The sequence below is a fragment of the Eubalaena glacialis genome, chromosome 17 (assembly GCF_028564815.1).
Source record: "Eubalaena glacialis isolate mEubGla1 chromosome 17, mEubGla1.1.hap2.+ XY, whole genome shotgun sequence".
NCBI classification, from domain to species: Eukaryota; Metazoa; Chordata; class Mammalia; order Artiodactyla; family Balaenidae; genus Eubalaena; species Eubalaena glacialis.
The window spans coordinates 79,893,121-79,915,086 of record NC_083732.1 but is presented as its reverse complement, the minus strand read 5'-3'; the positions used below and the strand labels follow the sequence as shown (position 1 = coordinate 79,915,086).

The following is a 21,966-nucleotide window of genomic DNA, read 5'->3' as shown; positions in this document are numbered from 1 at the left end:
TGCTGATCCATTTTCCCTCCCTTCTCTGGACCCTGGTTTTCTTATGATATGTGATCAAATTCTGCCTTGTATTACAGTATTAGGTAAAGTCATCTAACGCCAAGTAAACCATAACTTTCTTGTATCTGTACCCTCCCAATGTTTAGCATATAACTGGTATTCAAAACTCTTTACTGGAAAAAAGGAGGAAGGGAAGAAGAGAATGATTTGGAGGGAAATGTTTAACTGTACACTAAGGAAGTCTAACAAGAGTCATGTGAACCTAACATTTCAAGAGAAATTAGAGCACATTTAAAAACATTGCAAATATTTTCAAAGAGTTTTCCACACATTGCTATTCCTACTGAAATAAACCACATTCTGAAAATGATTAATGAATTTTTTTTTGGGGGGGGGGCTGGCACTCACCTATGGAACCTTTAGCAGCAATGGCAACAGCCTCTAACAGAACCTGAATAATACCTGCTCGAACTCGTGGAGAATCTTTTTTACGAGCATCAAGGTGTCCTAGAATCTCCTGGATCACATGGTGAGAATACTGAGCCTAAAAGAACAAAATAGTGTAAAAATATATGAACAATTACATGCATCCTGGCAGAATTCATAAGAATGATAAACCATGTGACATTTAATGGAACAACAGGTAGCCATTAGAAACCATTCTTTTTAAGAATAAATAGGGATACCGGAAAATATTTACGATATCCTGAGTGAAAAAAAGCAAGTTGTAAAATACTACGTTAAATAAAATTCTGTTTTTTAAAAAGTATATAAGACTAGAATTATATGTGCCTACATATTAACACTGGTCATCTCTGAGAGGGAGATTATGAGAAATTTTTACTCTCTTTGTACTTCTCTGTAATTCCACAAAGAATATTTATACACTCTTATAACTTGATACTAGGACAAAATGTTGTTAAAAAATAGACAGATTATGACATTTATAGTACTTCTCTCTTACCCAACCAGATACATACTATTTCTTATCATGGACATCTAACAATGCTAAACAGTTAAAACTCCCATCTAATCAAGAGCCACTACCAAAATTAAAGTCTTAACAATGTGTACCTGATGAAATTTCCTGATCAGGGCCAGCTAGTTTAATGTTTTATGGACAGAGGTTGAAATATTACCTAAGAATGATTCCTATATCAATTTTATAGTAAATGGCAATTAAAACAATCAAATCTGTCAGAAGTTTTGATTGTATCAGGATAGTCTTATTAAACAGAAACTCCCATTCTGGTGGGTACTACCATGCAATTTTTGATTAATGGACTTCAAAAAACATACGGTGCACTTAAAGCTCCTTCTAAAGCAATGCTGTGGACCAGAAGTCATTTCTCAGAAATTTAATCAACAAATATTTATTGATTCCTTCAACTTTGTAATTTACTTTACTTTTTGTAAAAATAACAATTTCATCTAGTAACTAAATCTGAATGAGGAGGGCAAATGAAGAAATACAAGGCAACTGAAGACCAGGGGAACAGCCTTAATTATGTCCACAGATTGCCAGATCAACTTCTCATCTACTAAACTAAAATTAAATTAAAAGATCTTAAAAGTTCTCATCAAAGGGGAAAAAAAATGTGTAACTATGTGAGGTGATGGATCTTGAGAAAACTTATTACGGTAATCATTTTGCAATGTTGTATACCTTAATCTTATATAATGTTATATGCCAATTATAATCTCAATAAAACTGGGAAAAAATTTTTTTAAATTATCCTTCCACATCCAAACCAGCTTTATAATAACTACCATGCATTGAAAACCTACATTATGCTAGGCATGCTATAGTAACCTAAACTTAATGTTTAATCTAGACCAAAAGTTCTAGAACAGAATGACCAGAATTTGAATCCTTACGTTCTACCTGTGTACCCTTGAGTGAGGTGTCTGACCTCTCTAAAGGTCAGTTTTCTGATCTGTAAAATGGGGATAATAACAATATCTACTTCATAAAATAAGGAGGATTAATGAGATAAAGCATATACATAAGGTTATTAGCATATTCAGAGGTATAGCCAGCACTTGATAAATGGTACCTTCTATTTTAATATAAAAATGAACCATTCAATGAATTCATTAACATTTCCTTTTCAGAAATGAGGAAATTGAAGCTCAGAGAGGCTAAATAATTTGCCCAAGTTCTATGCAACTAGTAAACAGCACATCTAGGATGCAAATCCTGGTATGACCTATACTAAAAACTCTACTGCTTTTTACTACCTTATCTCCTTTAAATTAATGATGACTTTTTAGGGCATTAAAAATGTAGATAGTGTTAAATAATAAAGACCTAAAATCCCACTTGAATTAAGAGCTAACTGGGTCTGTTCAAGTTTTGAGGAAAACCAAGGCTGTCCTCTGCAGTAGATGAGAGCGCCTCATCAAGTGCCTCAATCTATAAAGACTACACTATTGCACAGTAAATATCCAATAAATGTATCAGCTATATGATGCTGTAATAAATATCAATTCTAATACCAGTTTATCATAAAATATAAATGCTCAATAATGTATTTAATAAATGCACAATAAAGATTGTCATCATAAAATCATTTAGTTCTTTTTAATTAGATATTTTTTCATCTTGGCAAATAAGAATATAAGCGGTAAATAAAAATAAATGAGACAAAGAACTAAATTAAGAACATGTCTTATCTCCTACATTGTTCTCTATCTCTGTCTGAGGACATGCTTATCGACACAGAACTAAAATTACTTATATATAAATATAACAGTTAACCAATCCTTACCTGAATGGAATACATTATAATTTTAAAGCAGTGAACTGCAAATTCATTGGGATCCCATAGTCTGTGATGATCTAAATGCCTGTAAATTAACAGTAAGAAAAGTACTTTAAGAATTCCTTATTTTTATTATACTTTCTCCTCTAGAACCCTCAACAATATGCAAAGCCTACCAATCAAAAGAATATTATCTAAAAGAAAGTCAATGTTTCCATTTCCAGAACAACTGCCAGATCCTTTCATAAAACAGTAACAATAAAAGACTAGAATATATATATATATATATATATATATATATATATATATATACACACACACATATACATACATATACATATATATATGATTTTTCAATACCAACATGAGCTGGCAAGGAAGAAAAGTCCCTCAGTCCAGACTCCACAAGAAGGTGAGAATCTGGAGAAGTAAGTATACACTGAAGCCAGCAGTTGTCTTAGGCACATCTTCAGATCTCTGGTAGCTGATAGCTAGTGGTTTAAAGGATTGTATACACAGGAGACTGGAGACAAAGCTTAGGGTCCACCCAGGAAAGGTGGCTATCAGATCAGAAATACATGCATCAATTCAAGCCGTAAAAGACGACACCTTCAGTGAATCTGGGGGAATGTTCTATGTTGTAGAAGACTGTCAAGAAGCTTGTCTGCGTTGGCCTTGGCTCTGAGACGAATCACAAAAATGAAAGTCTCTCTGAAGAATTCAACCATACACCTAGCACTCAGGCTCTCGCCTTGGTTGACAGAATTCACAAGTATCTATGTGGCTTAAAAAAACTGAAGATAAGAATGTAGTTCAAAGTGGTGCCTGGATAACACTGCATCCATGCCTTCAGCAGAAGCAAAATAAAGCCTCTTATGGAGTACACACCGTTAATCCAAGCCTCAAAGAATTCTCACAAATAAAGTTACAATGAATATGAGCTCAAAATTAAAATTCACAGAACACACAAGGTAAAAAGCCACTATGAATGTCAATTATCAATCAAGTTTTTAAGGACTAGGACAGTTTTATTCATGTATATATTCCCCCAAAATACCTGGTACCTTACTTGCAGAGGGCATTTAATATTTAATCAACTAATTAACTAAATAGCTAATATATAATTAACTATTTAATTAACATTTAATTAGATTAATTAACACATGATCAGGAGGTAAGTCCACTAAGTTCTACACAGAAAAGAATATGGCCCACTTCCAAGTTACTCAAGTAATCAAGTATAGTTAATTCGGTAGTTGCTTTCTTTTAGACTAGCTCTCTAGATTTTTAAGGCCTTATAGATTACCTCTCGGTTAACAAGAGGATTAAGATAAAAACTGGAATTCTGATATTAAATCAGCATGTCTGGAAAAAATAAATCTGCCTTTAGTTATATTTGACATAATTTGATTAGTTCTTAGTAGCATTTTCATAAGCCCACAGAGTCTTTAAACGGTAAATCTCAACTTTTTGGTGGTGGCAGCAGTCGGGGGTGGGGTGGGGGGAATCCTTTTGAAAACACTATAATGATTCTCTGTTGCTTAATTTTGCGGTTTATAGATTCTTGTAACTAAAGCTCAACTTCGAACCCAAATATCTGCCCTAAATAAAGAATTCTGGATATTACATTTCGACTACTTTATATATGCTATAAAGACATTATTATAGTCAGGAAGGGGAAAGGACAAGGCAAATGATTAACAAAAGAAAGACTAGCAAAAATGTCCAGAAATTACACAGAATGTTATATAAATCTATCATCTGACAATTGAGTTAGAACTCAGAGGCTTTACAAGGCTTGAGAGATAATGTCTATGTGGAGAAACTCAAAGCTCACAAATGTATTCTGCCTGGAAGGCAGCATATAAGTACCAACAAGATATTTAATATTCCTGCTCTGCTCAGTCACTCGGTATAAGATAAAACTTACTCAGAGAAGAGAATGCGACCTAAGGCAGTCCAGCCATGGCAAAAAGAAAGCCAAGAAACAGAAGCCAGGGAATATGACGAACTGACCAGAAGTTAATAAAACAAGATACATCATACTTGGACATTCGTTTGTTTTAATATTTTACTGGATATATACATTTCAAGGTGTGAATAAAAACTCTAGTGAAATGAGGCACATGACTGTATTTCCTATTTAAGGGGGAAAATCTAGTGAAGTGGTTGAACAAGTGCTCAAAGGGATGTTGTCTGACTCAATCCTGTACCCTTCCCACATTGCTACACTGGCTCTAACTCACTCACACAGGTAAGAGTATTTGTCCTCTGTAAGTAAATTAAAACAGAATGAATATAGCACAGTCACCAGTAACCAGGAAAACACCAACTACTTACGCAAAGACTGGTCTCACAGCATTATTCATATTCCCAAAGGTTGCTCGGCCCAGCAGTTCTCTGAAGCAGTTTTCAGCCAGCACGGCGGGATTCTCTTCTTTGTCAGCTGCTGAAGGAGAAGGAGGAGGGCCTATGCGACTGAAAAATAAAGACAAACAAATGAATGCGAGAATTCTGACACTAGTTCTGACAGTTAAACAGAACAGATTTTTACTTCTCGGAAATATTAGAATGACATTTTCTTTTTATCCCAAAATAACTTTAGAGCTTAATTCTACTTCATGAACTCAACACCTTGAAGCTAATCACATAATCTTTCAAAATTGGAGAGCTAAATTCACTTGTATAACTTGTTTCTAACTAATAGAATATCTTTTCTAAAGGCAAAATACTCAGTAGTTGCTATTTTGTTAACTTCCTACAACTTCGCTACATTTATAGCAAAATCCTAGTAAGAACGAGGTGCCCAAAGATCACCCAGTTTAACTGTAAGTGAGCAAACATTAAAAGTTAATTAGAACATTTGTATAAGTAGATGTCTTCAATAGACGCTATTTGTTCATATTTTAAAACCTTATTTTAGACTAATGTATTCATGTGCAATAATAATTTCAAAAAAGCATGTATCTGTAGCATTGGGATAAAACCATGAGAAAACACAACTTCTTAAAAATTGGCAACCAATGGTATCAGCATTCCTGTATCTTATTTATGCTAATCCTGTACCTCAAGAGCCATAATTATGGGGAGTCAATTCTCAACTAGCCAGGTACTTTTAGAAGAATAAATATTTTAGACAGAAAAACTAACCTCAGCTACATTGCCAAGAACAGGAAAAATACAGAAGGTGTTAAAATATATCGTTTCACATTTTAGGTTTCCAAAGCTGGAGACAATCACATCTAAGGAATCTAGCATAAATACTTGCTGTAATTGCCATAAATTTTGATAAACATATAAGCGCTTGCAGAGTTACCAGTTTCACCTTTTCACTTCTAGACCACTTTTATTTTGATATTGCACACGCAATCATCAAAATTACAAATTAAGTTAAAATTTTAGAACTACAGAATTAAATATCTTTTAAATTTGATTTGGATTTCCCTCTTTAAACTGCTAGAATCAGGGAGATCAGCATAATAAGCCAAACTGAGAATACTGGTTCTAAAACTTGGTTGCATAGTACCTCTGTGTAAGGCAACAGAAATTTGGGAGGAAAGCATGCTTATGGCATTTGGAAAAAGAGAATAAAGTACAGAATTCCAAGTTCAACAGGTTACTGGGGTGGGAGCGGGGGGAGAAATCAGCATATACCCCAAAACAATATTCCATGCCAAAATATCTTAGAAGAATAAATAAGACATAAATAGTCTAGTATTTCTGTTGAAAAATATATATACAGTGAATAGTAGCTGCTATTATTATTATTATTTTTATTAGTACTAACTCCCTATGGAAAAGCATGCTGGATCTCTAAAGACTAACAGAAGTTCAGTTTATAATCTCTATTTCTTACACTTGCAGCTTTAAGTAGTATTAATTCAAATAGCAATGTGGATGCCCAATAATAAGCAGAAAGTAAAGTGAAAATTTATTCTAAAAGAAATAAAAGCTTAAGTGTCTGAGTCAGAATCTGTCTGCTCAGTCTCATTTGACGACTGAAGCTGACACTTTTTCCGAAAGGATACATATTTAAACTTGCTCAAGTTTATGAGAATACTATATACATAATACTAAAGACAAACGTTCTTACCCTAGCAAGCGAGCACACATACACACGTATTAAAGTAACACAGCCCCAGCCCTAACATCTTTATTCAATACCTGTCAACCTCTTCTATCTTTTGCATGTTAAACAGCAAGGATGGAACAATTTTATCCATATGCTGGGGTTCCCAAATGGTAGCCCGAAGTTCATCATTAACTGTTTTGCGAACCACACCTTGAATACCTCTGATTCCAGCAATTCGGATTCTATAAAAAAGAAAAAAAAATGAGTCATGAAAAAAAGCTATTTAAACAAGTCTGCTTACTTAGCTAAGAGAATGGATGTCAAATAAATAGTTATCTCGAGACAATAAAAATAACATACAATAAGTCTAAGAAATAAAAATCTCAAAAATCTAGTCCATGGTATGTATATACCACATCTTCAGAGATATGGCAGTTCCAAAAGAGGCTTTTTTTTTTAAATAAATAAATTTATTTATTTATTTATTTTTGGCTGCGTTGGGTCTTCGTTGCTACATGTGGGCTTTCTCTAGTTGTGGCGAGTGGGGGCTACTCTTTGTTGCGGTGTGAGGGTTTCTCATTGCGGTGGCTTCTCTTGTTGTGGAGCACATGCCCTAGGTGTGCGGGCTTCAGTAGTTGTGGCGCACAGGCTTAGTTGCTCCGCAGCATGTGGGATCTTCCCGGACCAGGGCTCGAACCCGTGTCCCCTGCATTGGCAGGCGGATTCTTAACCACTGTGCCACCAGGGAAGCCCGAGGCTTACTGTTAATACCATCTTTTTACAATCAGCATTTAAAGTTAAAAAAGACTGTAAAATATAGACATATTTAGCCTGTATCAGTTTTCAATAAAAAATAATTTAATCAAAGGAATTAGGTTCTCCTACATTCTCTGACATAAATTGTACCAATGTTTTCTTAGGTCAGTCTCCCAAGGCAATAGAAACAAAACCAAAAATAAATAAATAGGACCTAATCAAACTTATAAGCTTTTGCACAGCAAAGGAAACCATAAACAAAACAAAAAGACAACCTACGGACTGGGAGAAAATATCTGCAAATGATGCAACTAACAAGGGCTTAATTTCCAAAATATTCAAACAGCTCATACAACTCAATAATGAAAAAACAACCCAATCAAAAAATGGGCAAAAGACCTAAATAGACATTTCTCCAAAGAAGACATACAGATGGCCAATAGGCACATGAAAAGATGCTCATCATTGCTAATTATTAGAGAAATGCAAATCAAAACTACAATGAGGAACCACCTCACACCGGTCAGAATGGCCATCATTAAAAAGTCTACAAACAACAAATGGTGGAGAGGGAGTGGAGAAAAGAGAACCCTCCTACACTGTTGGCGGGAATGTAAATTGGTGCAGCCACTATGGAAAACAGTATAGAAGCTCCTCAAAAAACTAAAAATAGAGCTGCCATATAATCCAGCAATCCCATTTCTGGGCATGTGTCTGGAGAAGACTATAATTTGAAAAGATATATGCACCCTAATGTTCAATGCAGCACTATTTACAATAGCCAAGACATGGAAACAGCCTAAATGTCCATTGACAGATGAATGGATAAAGAAGATGTGGTATATACATACCATGGACTACTACTCAGCCATAAAAAAGAATGAAATAATAGCATTTGCAGCAACATGGACGGACCTAGAGGTTATCATACTAAGTGAACTAAGTCAGAAAGAGAAAGACAAATACCATATGATATCACTTATATGTGGAATCTAAAATACAACACAAATGAACTTATCTACGAAACAGAAACAGACTCACAGATACAGAGAACAGACTTGTGGTTGTCAAGCGGGGTGGGGAGGGATGGATTGGGAGTTTGGGATTAACAGATGCAAACTATTATATATAGAATGGATAAACAATGTGCTACTGTACAGCACAGGGAACTATATTCAATATCCTGTGATAAACCATGATGGAAAGGAATATGAAAAAGAATGTATGTATATGTATAACTGAATCACTTGGCTGCACAGTAGAAATTAACACAACATTGTAAATCAACTATACTTCAGTAAAATTTTTTAAAAAATGAAAAAAAAAGAATTAGGTTTTCCTAAGAGGATGATGATAATTCAAACCAGCGTGGACCAGATTCTCTCCCATTTCTTGCCTAGAAGTCTCAGCAGCTGAGTGAGAACAGGATTTATTTCACTGTTCCTGAACACCCTTAATGCGTCCGCAGACTTTTCATTCACTGTTTCTCCCTGAGAACCTCTCACCTCCCTTAGTCCACCTAGATGGAAGATGAGGCTGGTTCCTTAAAAGGTATGACAAAGGAGAACTATCAAAATGGAGTGCCGATAACCTGAGCCATGTACATATACACATATACATCCGTGTGTCCCGATGTGTATACATTACTGTGTGCATATGGGACTTAAAATTTATCCATACTGTGAGAGAATGCTGCCCTATCCTCCCTTCCCAATTCACAGCCCTCAACTTCTTCAAGCTCTTCCTCATTCTTCTTTAAAAATAAAATCTATTCGGTTCAAGGATGAGAAGAAAAGTAATTAGAAAACGGTATATAAAATCTGGGGAAGAACAATCTTGCGAGCAGAGCTAACACAGTAGCCCCTCTGCCCCGAAACACCTTCATTCTGGCCAAATTTGATTGTTACTTACCCTCCTTTTTTGTTACTACCTGAAATAGTCACCATTAGAAGTTTACTCAGCTTACCCAGCACTGTTTCCAAAAGCTGCGAATAGGGTTAGAGAATGGAAGATGTGGGGAAGAGGGTGATACTGCTTAGAAACCCGTTGGGAAGTAATGCAGGCATTCAGTAGTAGCAGGTGGAGCATGGGATACAGCGGTAACATGATGCTGAACAGGTGAGAAAGTGAACTAGGAGACAAATTTTGCCTTTTACAAAGCTGTGTCTTATTCATGCTGCTTTCTACAGCAAAAAGAAAGTCTTGAAAATCTCTTCTGCAGCTATCACAAGTGGGCAAGCCTAACATTACTACAAAGGTAGTATTTGCAAGTCAAATATTTTAAGAAAATCTTAACAGTTATCAGCCCCATTTCCTACTGGCCATGCCCCCTAAGTTTTACTTGACAGTGTATTGCTAAAAATAGAGGGATTTATAATAATTATCTAAGTTAGAACCTAAGAAGGAATATAAATAGTCCTGAAGAAAACCCAAAGGGCTTTTACTAAAAACGAAGCAGGAAAAAAAATCAAGCCCTCTAAGTATCTTAAAGCATTTTAGTTTACTCATTTGTTTCACAGTGATTCAAATGAAGTGTTATTTTGGAATATCAAATATTATATAATAAAGAATTAAGGCAAAGTACCACCTTTCATTTGTGTACAGAAGATTTCAAGTTTCTTTTTTGTAAATTGAAAAATGTTACGAAAATACATGTTCAAAAGACAAGATTTTTCACTAGAGGGCGCTAAAACCTAAAAATCAGATACCTATGTAAAATTTTTGAATTTTTAAAATGCATCCTTTCATAGGTACTATAATATCATAAACACTTTTCACATACATTGGTTTATATGTGAAATTCACCACCTCAACCAAAAATTGGGAAATGCCTATGTGAACAAACTAAACAAAGAAACAAAAAACCCCTATCTTCTGGATTATTTTCTGTATTTTAAAAGAAAACGAAATTGTTACAACTTTGAAAAAAACCTGCCATTTTATTTAGCTTATTTTTATACCTTTTTGCCCCATTAACAAGTTAATACCAGCTTCTGAGAACAGGGAACAGTTTTATAAAACATTTTTTGAATATCCTTTAGGGAGAAAAAGAGACTTTAGCAGTGATTGGGAGAAACAGGAAATTTATTATTATAAGATAGTTATAGTTATCCCTATTTTTCTATAAGGCTTTACACTCGTAATAAAGGAATAACATCAGGATCCTAAACAGCCTATAGTATACCAAGGAAAAATTATACTAACAGCATCTCAGACAGAAATAAATCTTATATCTGAAAACTATTAAATTACCCCTCAGCTTTCTTTCTCCAAGTTAAGTAACTTTTACACTTGTTTTTGTTTGCGTAAAGCAACACTGTAGCTTGCATACTTAAAGCTAACTAGTTACATTTCTGTATATTCCTTTATTTTAAAAGAAAAGTAAAAATCACAAAACATGCTAAATCTTGACAATCGACTGCCCACGACAACACTCTGAATTTGGGTTAGTTTCTTTCTTTTTAGGTGTATTATGGTAAAGCTCAAACTACATTTACCAGGGTCATTTTGAATTTAATTTTTAACTTTCATATACATGTCAATCTATCGATTGTGTTTGCAGATAAGTATTTGATTCTAGATTACTACCAGGATGTATCTAGAAGAAATGTTTAAAAATGCCCAAATCAGTTGTCATGACAACCTCAGTCAGAAAATGATCCCGTAACATACAGTCATTCATTCATTCAATTTATGTATGTATTCATTCAAAACGTGCTTACTGAGAGCCGGCAACGTGCTCAGCAATATTCAAAGTACTAGTGATACAGCAGTCCTCAAAACAAAACCCTTGCCCTCCTGGAGTTCATCTTCCATAGAGGAGAGAAAACAGACAACAAGATATGAGAAGATAAAGCTTTAACTGGGAGTGGGATGGAAGGGTTGATATTAATAAATAAAAGGTGGCTGAGGGAGGATTCTCACGATAAGGTGACATTTGAGCAGAAATCTGAACAAAGTGAGGTAAGGCCGAGAGACCACTGTGCAGTCCAAAGGCCCTGGGGAGAAGTGTGCCTCATGTATTCAAGCAAGCGAGGAGACCCATGTACTAGAGCAGAGTGAAAGGAAGAAGAAATGACAGGATCCAACACTGGGGTATGGTGAGCATTAAAGGGCATTCTGGGTTACAGTAAAGACTTTGCATTTTATTCTGACTGAGTTAGGAAACCACTCTCAATTTTGCTGCTTTAGTCAGTTCTTCTAACAGCAATGAAAAGTTGTACTTCAGGAATAAAGCATATATTTTCCCATCTCCTTTGGTGATCATTATGTAATATATAAATACAATATTCATCAATAAATAACTCCAAGACTATAAACCATAAAACAGTACATACTCTGTTCGTGTTTCTGGATCACTATCACAGGAGTGACACATGGCACTGAAGCGAGATACAAAAAAATCATAACGTCTATGATAGGACGGTGTGTCTTCTTCAATATTTGCAAATTTGACAAACTAAAAAAATAACAATAAGATGTATTATCACCTTTTTGAAAGTGTGGAACAAACACATTTACTTTCATTCATTATTTGTTACATACATCGACAAGAAATATCCAAGTAAAAAGCAAACGAAATATGAAATATCATAACGCCACATATATACGAAAGGAAGTTTTTGATAATGAACTTTACAAAATCAAGAATATAGCATTATAAACATCGAATATAACTTTGTGATGCAGTCTCTTTTGAGTGAGCTCACTCTCTCAAGAGCTCTCATTCTAAAGCCCTTCTGCATTTCCTGGATGCTGACAGTGTTTCCATGACAACCTCAGTGAGGCCCAAACCTTCAGGGAATTTTATTTCTTAAATCTCGGGTAGGAAATCTTGACAGTTGTTACATAACGCATGAATGAACAATATTTATACAAATGAGATGGGACAAGAAAAAAGGGCCCTAAACTGAAGAAAACCAACTCAATAGAGAAGAAAAAATACTGAGATGGTAAAATTTATTCTACCTCTTTTCTAAAGATTAAAAAAAGACAGATATCCATATGTTTAGGAAATTTTAAATATCCTACATGAGTCACAGACCTAGCCATATGATTCCTTAATATGTACTCTTTTTTTCTTATTTGCTTTCTCATTTATTTGGTAATTTATTACTTCTAAAATAGCCTAAAGCTGTCCTGGAAACAAAACTGAAGTAAGCATAGAATAAATTTGAAAAAATAAAATTATGGTACTAAAAGTATTTTAAATTAATTCAGCCAGAGCCAAGTCATCTGTTTTAAATTGTAATTTCATATGATTCATATTATCTAGAAAAAGACCACAAATACCACACCTGGTAGAGATGAAACTGACATTCATTACCTATTCTGTACCATATTCTGTACTAGGTGTTTTCACATGACTTCTTATTTAATCATTCCTACAATCTTGTAAAGAATGTGTCATTATCCCCATTTTACAGACAGGAACACTGAAATTCAGAGGTTAAATCGCTTGCCCAAAATGACACTGTGAGTAAATGGTGAAACTGGCATTACAGTTCAGGGGTTTGATTCCAATTTTCAAGATTCCCATACTACACACTGAACATGTGAAGAGTTTCAGAAAATATTAAGCCAAATATTTGTATTTTTCATAAAAAGAAACTTTGAATGACACCAGGAAATGCTCGAAAAATGTAAATGATAAAAACACATACAAGTGTATATACAATATGTTCCCCATTTTCTAAAATATATTTTAAAAAGAAATTAAAATATTAAAGGACTACTTCTGGATACTGAAATTACAGGTATCTTTAACTTGTTTACTCTTTCATATTTTCTTACATTTTCCAAATTTGCTACCAAAAATCACATATTAAATTAGAAAAAAATTAATCAGAAATTTTAAAATTTGGCCATTAAAATGTTAAATGTTCTAGAAAATTTTTAGGCAACACTTTATTCTCTTTTCACTTGTTGAAAGTCACAAATACTCAAGTACAATCTGAGTGATCATTTACAGAAGCCTCTCCTATTGCCCTTTGGCATAAAGAACAGGATAAAACATGTGCGGCTATGTTCCAGGGCAATGCATAAAATATTATCTTCCTTCCCAATTTTATGGAAAAGCTCTTCTAATTCCTGTAACTCTGGGAGCTCTCTAACAAATTCTAAACCTATATACCCTGTGCTAAGATAAATCAATAAAAAGAAAGGTATTATCATTATAGACTTCTTATCATACGTAGGAGTGGAAAAAAATGAGACAGTATGGTGCAGAGATTAGGAATGGATTCTGTTAGATGGCTCTGGATTTGGATCCTGGATTTACTAACAAAATATGTGACCTGTGAAATGGAATATTTAACTTACAGGGTTGTTGAGAAGTTCAAATGAGAACCAAACAAAAGTTAGCACAAGGCCTTGCTACTTTCTCCCCCTCTCAGCTCGGTGCTCTGTGATGACCCAGATAGGTGCGGGAGTGGGAGGGAGGTCCGAGAGGGAGGGGATATATGTATGTGTATAGCTGATTCACTTCGCTGTACAGCAGAAACTAACACAACATCGTAGAGCAATTATGCTCCAATAAAAAAAAATTTAAGTGAAGAGCTAGATATGTTTTAAAAGGTACAACAAAAGGCAGCAGCAATGTGATCTGAGATGTAGTTTCTCACAGTAAGCACTATTAAATTTTCGACCCAGTAAGCTTTGTCGCGGGGACTGTCCTGTGCCTTACGCATAGCATGTTTAGCAGCACGCCCAGCATCCTAGATAGCACTCCCCCAAGCCCAGGTGTGAAAAATCAAAAACGTCTCCAGACGCTGCCGAATGCCCAGTGAGCGTTAGTGAGGGGGGAGAACTGTCCCCGGTTGAGAATCACTGCTTTAGTGCAGTGAATGGTTTCATGACTGGGCCCTACGGACAACTGTCAAAAGTAGTTAAAGAAAAGGTTAAGATTAGCAATAGCCTTCAGAAAAGTGAGATGGATCAACTGAATACAAGAGGAAGAAAAAAAGGAAAGTAACCTCTGCTTTTCCTAGATTCTAATCCACAAAAATGACAGTGTATTTATATAACACAAGTTTTGGAGTAGGAAAGGCCTAGCACTGAATCCCTGTTATATAACACCATTATTTCACTATGTCTTTGGACATGTTATTTAGCTTCAATTCCTCATCTGTAAAATGGGAATAATACTTCTAAGCTTGAAGGGTTTTTGTGAGAATTAAATGACATAATGTATACGAAGTATCTAGCGTATACTATATTATTTCTTTTAAAAAACATGAACCAATGTTGCAGAGTGTTAACATTTATTACTATTATGTATTATTATTTATAACAATAATTATTATGTATTATCATTTATTGATATATTAACTACTTAACATTTTTCTTGCCTGAATCTGTGTTTATGCGGGTATGCTCTATTATTCTCTATACTTTTCTATATTTGAAATAGTTCACAATTTTAAAAAAGGGTAAAAATAAAAAGTACCTAGCACAATTTCTAAAACAAAGGAGAATCTGAATAAATCATGTACTGTTACACTGAGTCAGCATCAGCACAAAGTGGCAAATGTCAACAAATTAAAATAAAATGTACAAAGACCACTAATAAATACAGAAGCACTAAATCAGTACCAGTCATGTTTGACAATATTTTTTTAATATTCAATTTTCAATGTTTGACAACTTAGCACCACTAAGAAATTAAAATCAGACTTCCAGGGAATACTATATAAATAATGTTGGTCAAGATAATATAGCATTTCATTTAATACAATTCATTCAAATCAAAGTAGGTAACTGGAGAATTTTGTCTTTTTCCCAAATGAGTCATTAAAGGAATTCTAATGGCATTGCTGGCTTGAAGTAAAGAAACATCTGGAGATATACACTGAAACTCCTTCCCCCACAGCCATTAAAACATTTCCCCTAATATATAGGATGGATAAACAACAAGGTCCTACGGTATAGCACAGGGAACTATGTTTGATATCCTGTGATAAACCGTAATGGAAAAGAATATGAAAAAGAACATATATATATATATATGTATCTATAACTCAGACCTTTGCTGTACAGCAGAAATTAACACAACATTGTAAATCAACTATACTTCAATAAAATTATAAAAAAAATTTCCCCTAAACTTTCCTCACCTAAATGTAAAGGAAACAGGAGAAGCATAAGTAGCTACGTTGCCAGAAATGGAGCCTGTCACACCACCTAACTGCACTTGGAAATAGCCAATATTTTCCCTCTGAAACAAATGGACAAAATCATATTAAGGGCTTTTTAATGAGGATTTTATTTACATACTCTTGTTTCAAAAAAAGAAAAACATTATATTACTACCAACAATAACTAACAGTGCCAAACACTGCTCTAAGAACTTTATTTATATTAACTCATATCACACAACAAGAGTGCCAAGATCGGTACTATTACTATCCTCATTTCACAGATGAAAAACTAAGGCAAGGAGAGGTTAAGTAACTTGCCCAAGATACACAGCTAGAAAGTGGCATAGGCATAATTCAAAGAAAGGCGGTCGAACCCTAGAATCCATGCTGTCAGTCACCCCCTACACTTCCTAACCACAAAATAGTTATCTATAAACAGTAGCAGGTAGTACATGACTCTGTTATTTGTTGATAAAAATCTGGATGGGAACATATAGATTGGCTGAATGCCTGAAAGCTTCCTCAGAGATGAAGTTGGAACCGAATGACTGAAGGTTATACAATGAAACTAAAGACAAGAGGAGAAAGGTTATCACTGTATTTTATTTTCTTTATTAGATATGCCTTCCCCAACCCCATACATGTTTAACAAACTATGGTTCCGGATAAAAGAAAATGAATGTTGTTAGCAGAGATAGTTCAGAAGTAGTGTAAGAAGGCCTGGGGGGAAAAGAAAAACCTTCTATTTATGGCCAACTGAGTTTCTGTTGTTCCTTATGATTGGTTAACACCCCAGATTTCACAAGCAGCAACAATAAAAGCTAGAGACAAAATGTTCTAATCATCTACCACTGTACTGGTTGTCCAAATGCCCTGACCAGAGCATCTGCTTCTACCAGATAGACGCTCTAAGAAGAGTTAATCCAAGTTATGCTAATTAAACTTAAAATTAGAGAATAGTTTTACTCACAGAATTTGTTCCAAGAACTTGAAGCTTTGGTTCCCCTGATTCCAGCAGCTTTGCTACCATATGAAGAAAGCTTTCTACAAATGGCTTGATGCTTTGAGAATGGCAGGCCATAAGAAGTTGGTCCAATGCCTCCATAGCAATTAAAACATACCTAAATATAAGAGAAAAATAATGTCAACACATCTCTAGCTCTCTTAATTCTCCTAATCACTTTCATAGGGATAATTAAAATAAGTTTATTTAAACGCACAGAACACAGAAAGGCAAATTTAGCAGCTTCTAAGTGAGATCCTAATCTTCACACAACACAAATGATCTTGAGATTATAAAATATTCCTCATGTGGAAGTATATAGAAACTATACTGTACTACCCCATTTTCTCCTGCTCACCAAAAACTCTTCCAGAGCTTCTTTAACATTACCTTCATGTGAATTTTTTTGTAAACACAGATATTCTCCATTTTCCAGGCTTTTAACCACATTTCTTTGCATCTAACCCAAAAGTTATTATAAGAAATGTGCCTAAATTTCTAACATAATCTATTTGTATTTGTAAATATGAGTATATAAAACAGTATCAGCAATATTATAAGGAAAGGTATCATACATTTTACCATATAATTCACCAGATTTTAAAGCCTGTACTAAAAATTAAAATTCAGACTTTAGATAACTTTGCTTGAACAGTCAACTATAAAAACTACTTGTATCAAGACTCACATTTGTATCAAATGCTCTAAATGGTAACAATGCAGAAGTAGAGAAAGCCAGTATAGCACTTGGAGAAAGGAATACTCTAAGAAACTAGTATCATAAAATGACAATATGGAAAAGTATTTATAAACCAAACTGCAAAGTTACTGCTGTTCAAGCACAGAGAATGGATTAAGATGGTAGACCTTTATTTATAGGTAGATGTATAGCTAGCACAGGTCAAATCAGCATGCTTACGTATTCTGAACCTTAAGCCTAACATAGCTCTGTTTTATTGCTCCTCTGATAGGTAAAACTGGAGGTGTGATAAAAATCAGTTCGTTAACAGAATTTCTGATAGTTTTCAATTTTGAGACTGATTTTTAAATTACAGTACTGTGCTGACAGACTAAGGGAATCAATTTCTACTATTTCCATTAGGGAAGTCTTAAAAATTAATGGATACTTAAACAACTCTGTTAAGTAACATGAGTTTATTCTTAAACCTGACCACCAGGAAAGTAATAAAAGCTACAGCATCTATTTGATATTACACATTTCCTTATATGATATTACAATGTTCTATTCTCCATATGTTATCTTTCCCTGACTAGATGGCAAAATAATTTATAGGATGATTTAGCCTAGGAAGAATTTTCCAAAGATACTATATTAGCAGCAATTAGTTTCCTTACCCAGAACGATGTCTGACAACATCCCTGCTCAACCTTTCTGCCAGGTAAGAACCAATTCGATCCAGTTTCTCTGGAGCAGATACAGCATAAAATGTCAATTTCTCCATATCAGCTTTAACAAGGCCATCCTAAAAATAAAAATTAAAAAAACAAGTGAAATAGGTTATATTTATATCTATATTTTCATGCTTATTTTTTGTATTTCTAAGTGTTGCCTGCATCACATTTCCCCTTTTTGGATTGGTAATTAATCCATATTTATGCTGAACCTTCCTGGATATAGCCTCTTAAGAGCTAATCACCATTCTGGATATGCAGAATTTTCAAAAAGTTAAATAAATGCCCCATTTAGGAAAAGCATTTAAATATGCTTTCACAAGCAATGGATTATTCTAACACCTTCCTTTACAGAAAAATAGCTCAATTAACTGCATATAGTACGTAAGGCATAGAATATATTTTAGTAATTATAAGAAAAGGTTTGGTTATTTGTTCCCCTCATTCGAGCACTCTTTGAAGGCAGGACTATGACACGTAGACCTCTGCACTGTGGGAACCTACAGTTGGCTGCGTTTTGGATATACCACAAGATTTGCTCGTTTAATAAATTAAAAATAAGAAATGTAGTCAATCGGGTTTATGGTTGCCATATGTATGCAAGGTTCATGTAAATCTTTTCTTTTCCTTAAACCTTATTTTACAGATTGCTATTTAAGTAAATCTTATCTAAATACTTGGCAAAAATAAAGATTCTTTCTGTAACCATTCTCTAATTTACCTGCCACCACTCCCATGAACAAAAGTGTTCAAAGCTCCCTTACTGCCTGTAAGTTACAGGGCATAAAGTAGATGCCTTGTCTGTCATTCACATTCCTCCATAATCTGCGCTCCACCTTATCTTCAGTAATCATATGTTCCAGATTCCTTAAGAAAATGATCTGAATATTCAGTCTATTAAATGATACTTCTGAAACTTCCAATCAGGAATTGTGTACAATTATCACTCATTACACTTCAATTAGGCTATAGGCACCTTCATTTGAAGGCTCTTGTTCTCAAATGTATCTCTTACTTTACCATGATTTTTCTCTTGCTGGCAACAAAGAGACTAATCTCTGCTTCTCCAGATGGTGTACATCCTTCAAAGTTCAGCAAATTGCATTTCTTCTGAGAATGCTTCACAGAGATTGCCAACCCATGTGATACCTCCCTGATACAAAGGCAGAAACTTTACCACCTGTTTTACTTAACATTTTACTTACTGATTTATGCATTGTGATTTAATATTTAGTATGCTTCCGCTTTATTTCAGTCAAATGGATGGAAAGCTTCTTAAAGGCAGGTACCATATCTTAGAGTTATTTATATGCCATAAATTATCCAGGATATCTCGCAGCCAAAATATTTAATTGACAGGCCTCCTACAAATAGCTGAATATTTAAATCAGATTTGATTAAAAATGAGGTGTATCTCATAAATTAATATCAAGATAACCAAAAGGTTTCTAGAGTTGGCTACATTTTAAAATAAAGCAACTTCTGGAAATCAAACCCATGTAACATTTTTTTGTTCCTATCCATTTAACACTAGACTAAAGGAGTCTTGGAAAATTTAAGACAGTGTCAAACAAAATCAATCAAAGACAATTGCTTTGAAACCAGTCGTCTTCCACAATAAAGTAACTTTTATGAAAAATTTAAAAGCACTTAAGTAAAAAGAGAACAAACTCTGCCTGGAATATTCTCCCTTTACTTCTCAATTCTCTTCTGAAAATTGTGTAGCCAACCCTATTTATTCTTTGGATCTTAGCCTAGATTTCATTTCCTTCAGGCCTTTCTTCTCCCAAGCCCAGATTAGATATCATTCCTACCTACTCCAGCAGTACCCTGTACTTATTTTTCTATCACAGCATATTCTTTCACACAATATTGTAATTGCCAAGTTACTTGTCTAGGAGCTTGGTGAGAGCAGAAGACCACGTCTGTATTCACAGCTGTGTTCTTGGCATTTCATACAAATGATCTGACACTAGTTCATAAATTTTTGGTATTACTTAAATTGAGGGACTATACAGACTAAAGAACATCATCCGTCCAGCATTCTGAATTTATGCTTAATCTAAGAAAAGAATCTGAAAACAAGACAAGTAAGCATGGATCATTTAAAGGTTAAAAAAAAGGAGAGTAGTATAAAAATAGTAGTGTACATGATGAGATTTGGGAGTAAAAGTAGAGAAATGAAATTAGGGAAACCTTTAGGGAGGTCAGCGGGGGGGAGGATGGGCCAGCAAAGAGAAGGAGCAGTAGATGCAGATCAAATTACTTTTGGGTCTTCAGGGAAGATGTTGTCCACCAGGCGCTTGTAGCGAGGACGCAAAGCAGAACAGCAGCAACACACTCCTGTTCAAAGAGAATAAAATCACCAAGTACAGAGATTAATCGTACTGTAACCCGACCTAGGAATTCTAGTTGCTGAATATTTATGGGTTCTTTCAAATAAAGGGGGAAAGTTCAAACCGCCAGAAATAGAAAAAGGCATGCAAATTCAATTATTAATGAAGAAGTGAAAAAGTTAAATTTCTCCTCCCCTCCCCAAAGACACCAGGTCAAAACGAACATGCTAATGAATTATTCCAAAGTTTCAAACCAAACCGTTCAAACTGTTTTGGGGCGTGTGTGTGTGTGCACGCATGCACGCACATCCACGTAACACCCACCCAATTCATCCTATAAAGCATATACACAACTGGTACCCCACCTTGCCTCCTTTCTGGTCTTATTTCCTACTACTCTCTGCAGCCCCTACCCCTACCTTTACCTCCCTCACCCCCACTTTTCTTGCCCAGCCCAATCCACTCAGCTCCAGCTACAGTGGTCTTAAAATGGCAGTTTGCTCCTAGTATAGCTGGTGAAAACAGGTAACACCTGTATCTATATGATGCATCATACAAAGGAACCATAATAGTGAGGGAGAACCAACATCGAGGGAAAGTCCAGGAATTTCAAAAAATGCTCAAAGGCTGCTCTATACATTTTCAGTTGTTGGCATCTTGGAAAGAGTCAAGGATTTGGATTAGAAGACCTGGGTTCATTCCAATTCTTTCACTTAAATGGCTACATGACCTTGGGTAAGGCACATCAGCTCTCTGGAAAGACTATGTAAGTAGAAGGGATCCATTTTCTTGTACTACAAACTAATAACTTAATGGGAATGTTGGTCTTGAGCCATTATAAAATTCTTCCCATGATTTATGAAACTGGGGTATGTGTGTCTGTGTGTAAGTGTGTACTTGTATGTATTTAGAAACCAAAATATGGTATGAGAGAACACTTAAGCTAGAAGTTAAGAGAACTCAGACTTAAGCAGACTTCTATTATCTTATTGAGTAATGTTATTCAACAGACAACTTCTCCAGACCTCACTCTGCTCATGAAGTATACATGACTCATGCATGCAGTCATATACCACGTCAAGTAAGTGCCCAACAGGCCAAAACATACAAGACTGAGTCCAGATTTGTCGTAGAATGGAGCCATTATATTGATAAAAACAAGACAGAATTAAGACATGTACAGCATCTTTAGTCATCATAAATCAGTGTGCATACATTATTTAACATTTCCAGCAAATTAGTTAGGTATTATTATCATTACTACTTTACAAGAGTGGAAACTGTAGCAGAACTGACCAAGTAACTTACTCAACAGCAATGGCTGGGTGAGAATCCAATGTCTAACTCTGAAACCTCATGCTCTTTCCACAAACCCATAGACATTAGTGGTCAAATCAATCAAGATCCAAATATTTCATCTGCACCTGCTATGTCCCTAGCCACCATCTGTGGCTAGATGCCACAGATACAAGAAAGTGTAAGA

The 21,966-nt window shown here is 34.9% G+C and overlaps 1 protein-coding gene across 1 annotated transcript in view; it reads right to left on the bottom strand.

Moving 5' to 3' along the window:
• The window catches only part of EFR3A (EFR3 homolog A), a 96,712-nt gene that overhangs the window by 40,121 nt on the left and 34,625 nt on the right, over nucleotides 1–21,966 (bottom strand). The window contains exons 2-9 of the mRNA XM_061171748.1: nucleotides 20,414–20,490; nucleotides 18,091–18,218; nucleotides 16,702–16,852; nucleotides 11,931–12,052; nucleotides 6,930–7,079; nucleotides 5,106–5,243; nucleotides 2,772–2,850; nucleotides 409–544 (exon numbers count right to left, since the gene is read on the bottom strand). Coding sequence (XP_061027731.1) covers nucleotides 409–544; nucleotides 2,772–2,850; nucleotides 5,106–5,243; nucleotides 6,930–7,079; nucleotides 11,931–12,052; nucleotides 16,702–16,852; nucleotides 18,091–18,218; nucleotides 20,414–20,490 — 981 coding nt within the window. The remainder of the gene's footprint in view (nucleotides 1–408; nucleotides 545–2,771; nucleotides 2,851–5,105; nucleotides 5,244–6,929; nucleotides 7,080–11,930; nucleotides 12,053–16,701; nucleotides 16,853–18,090; nucleotides 18,219–20,413; nucleotides 20,491–21,966) is intronic.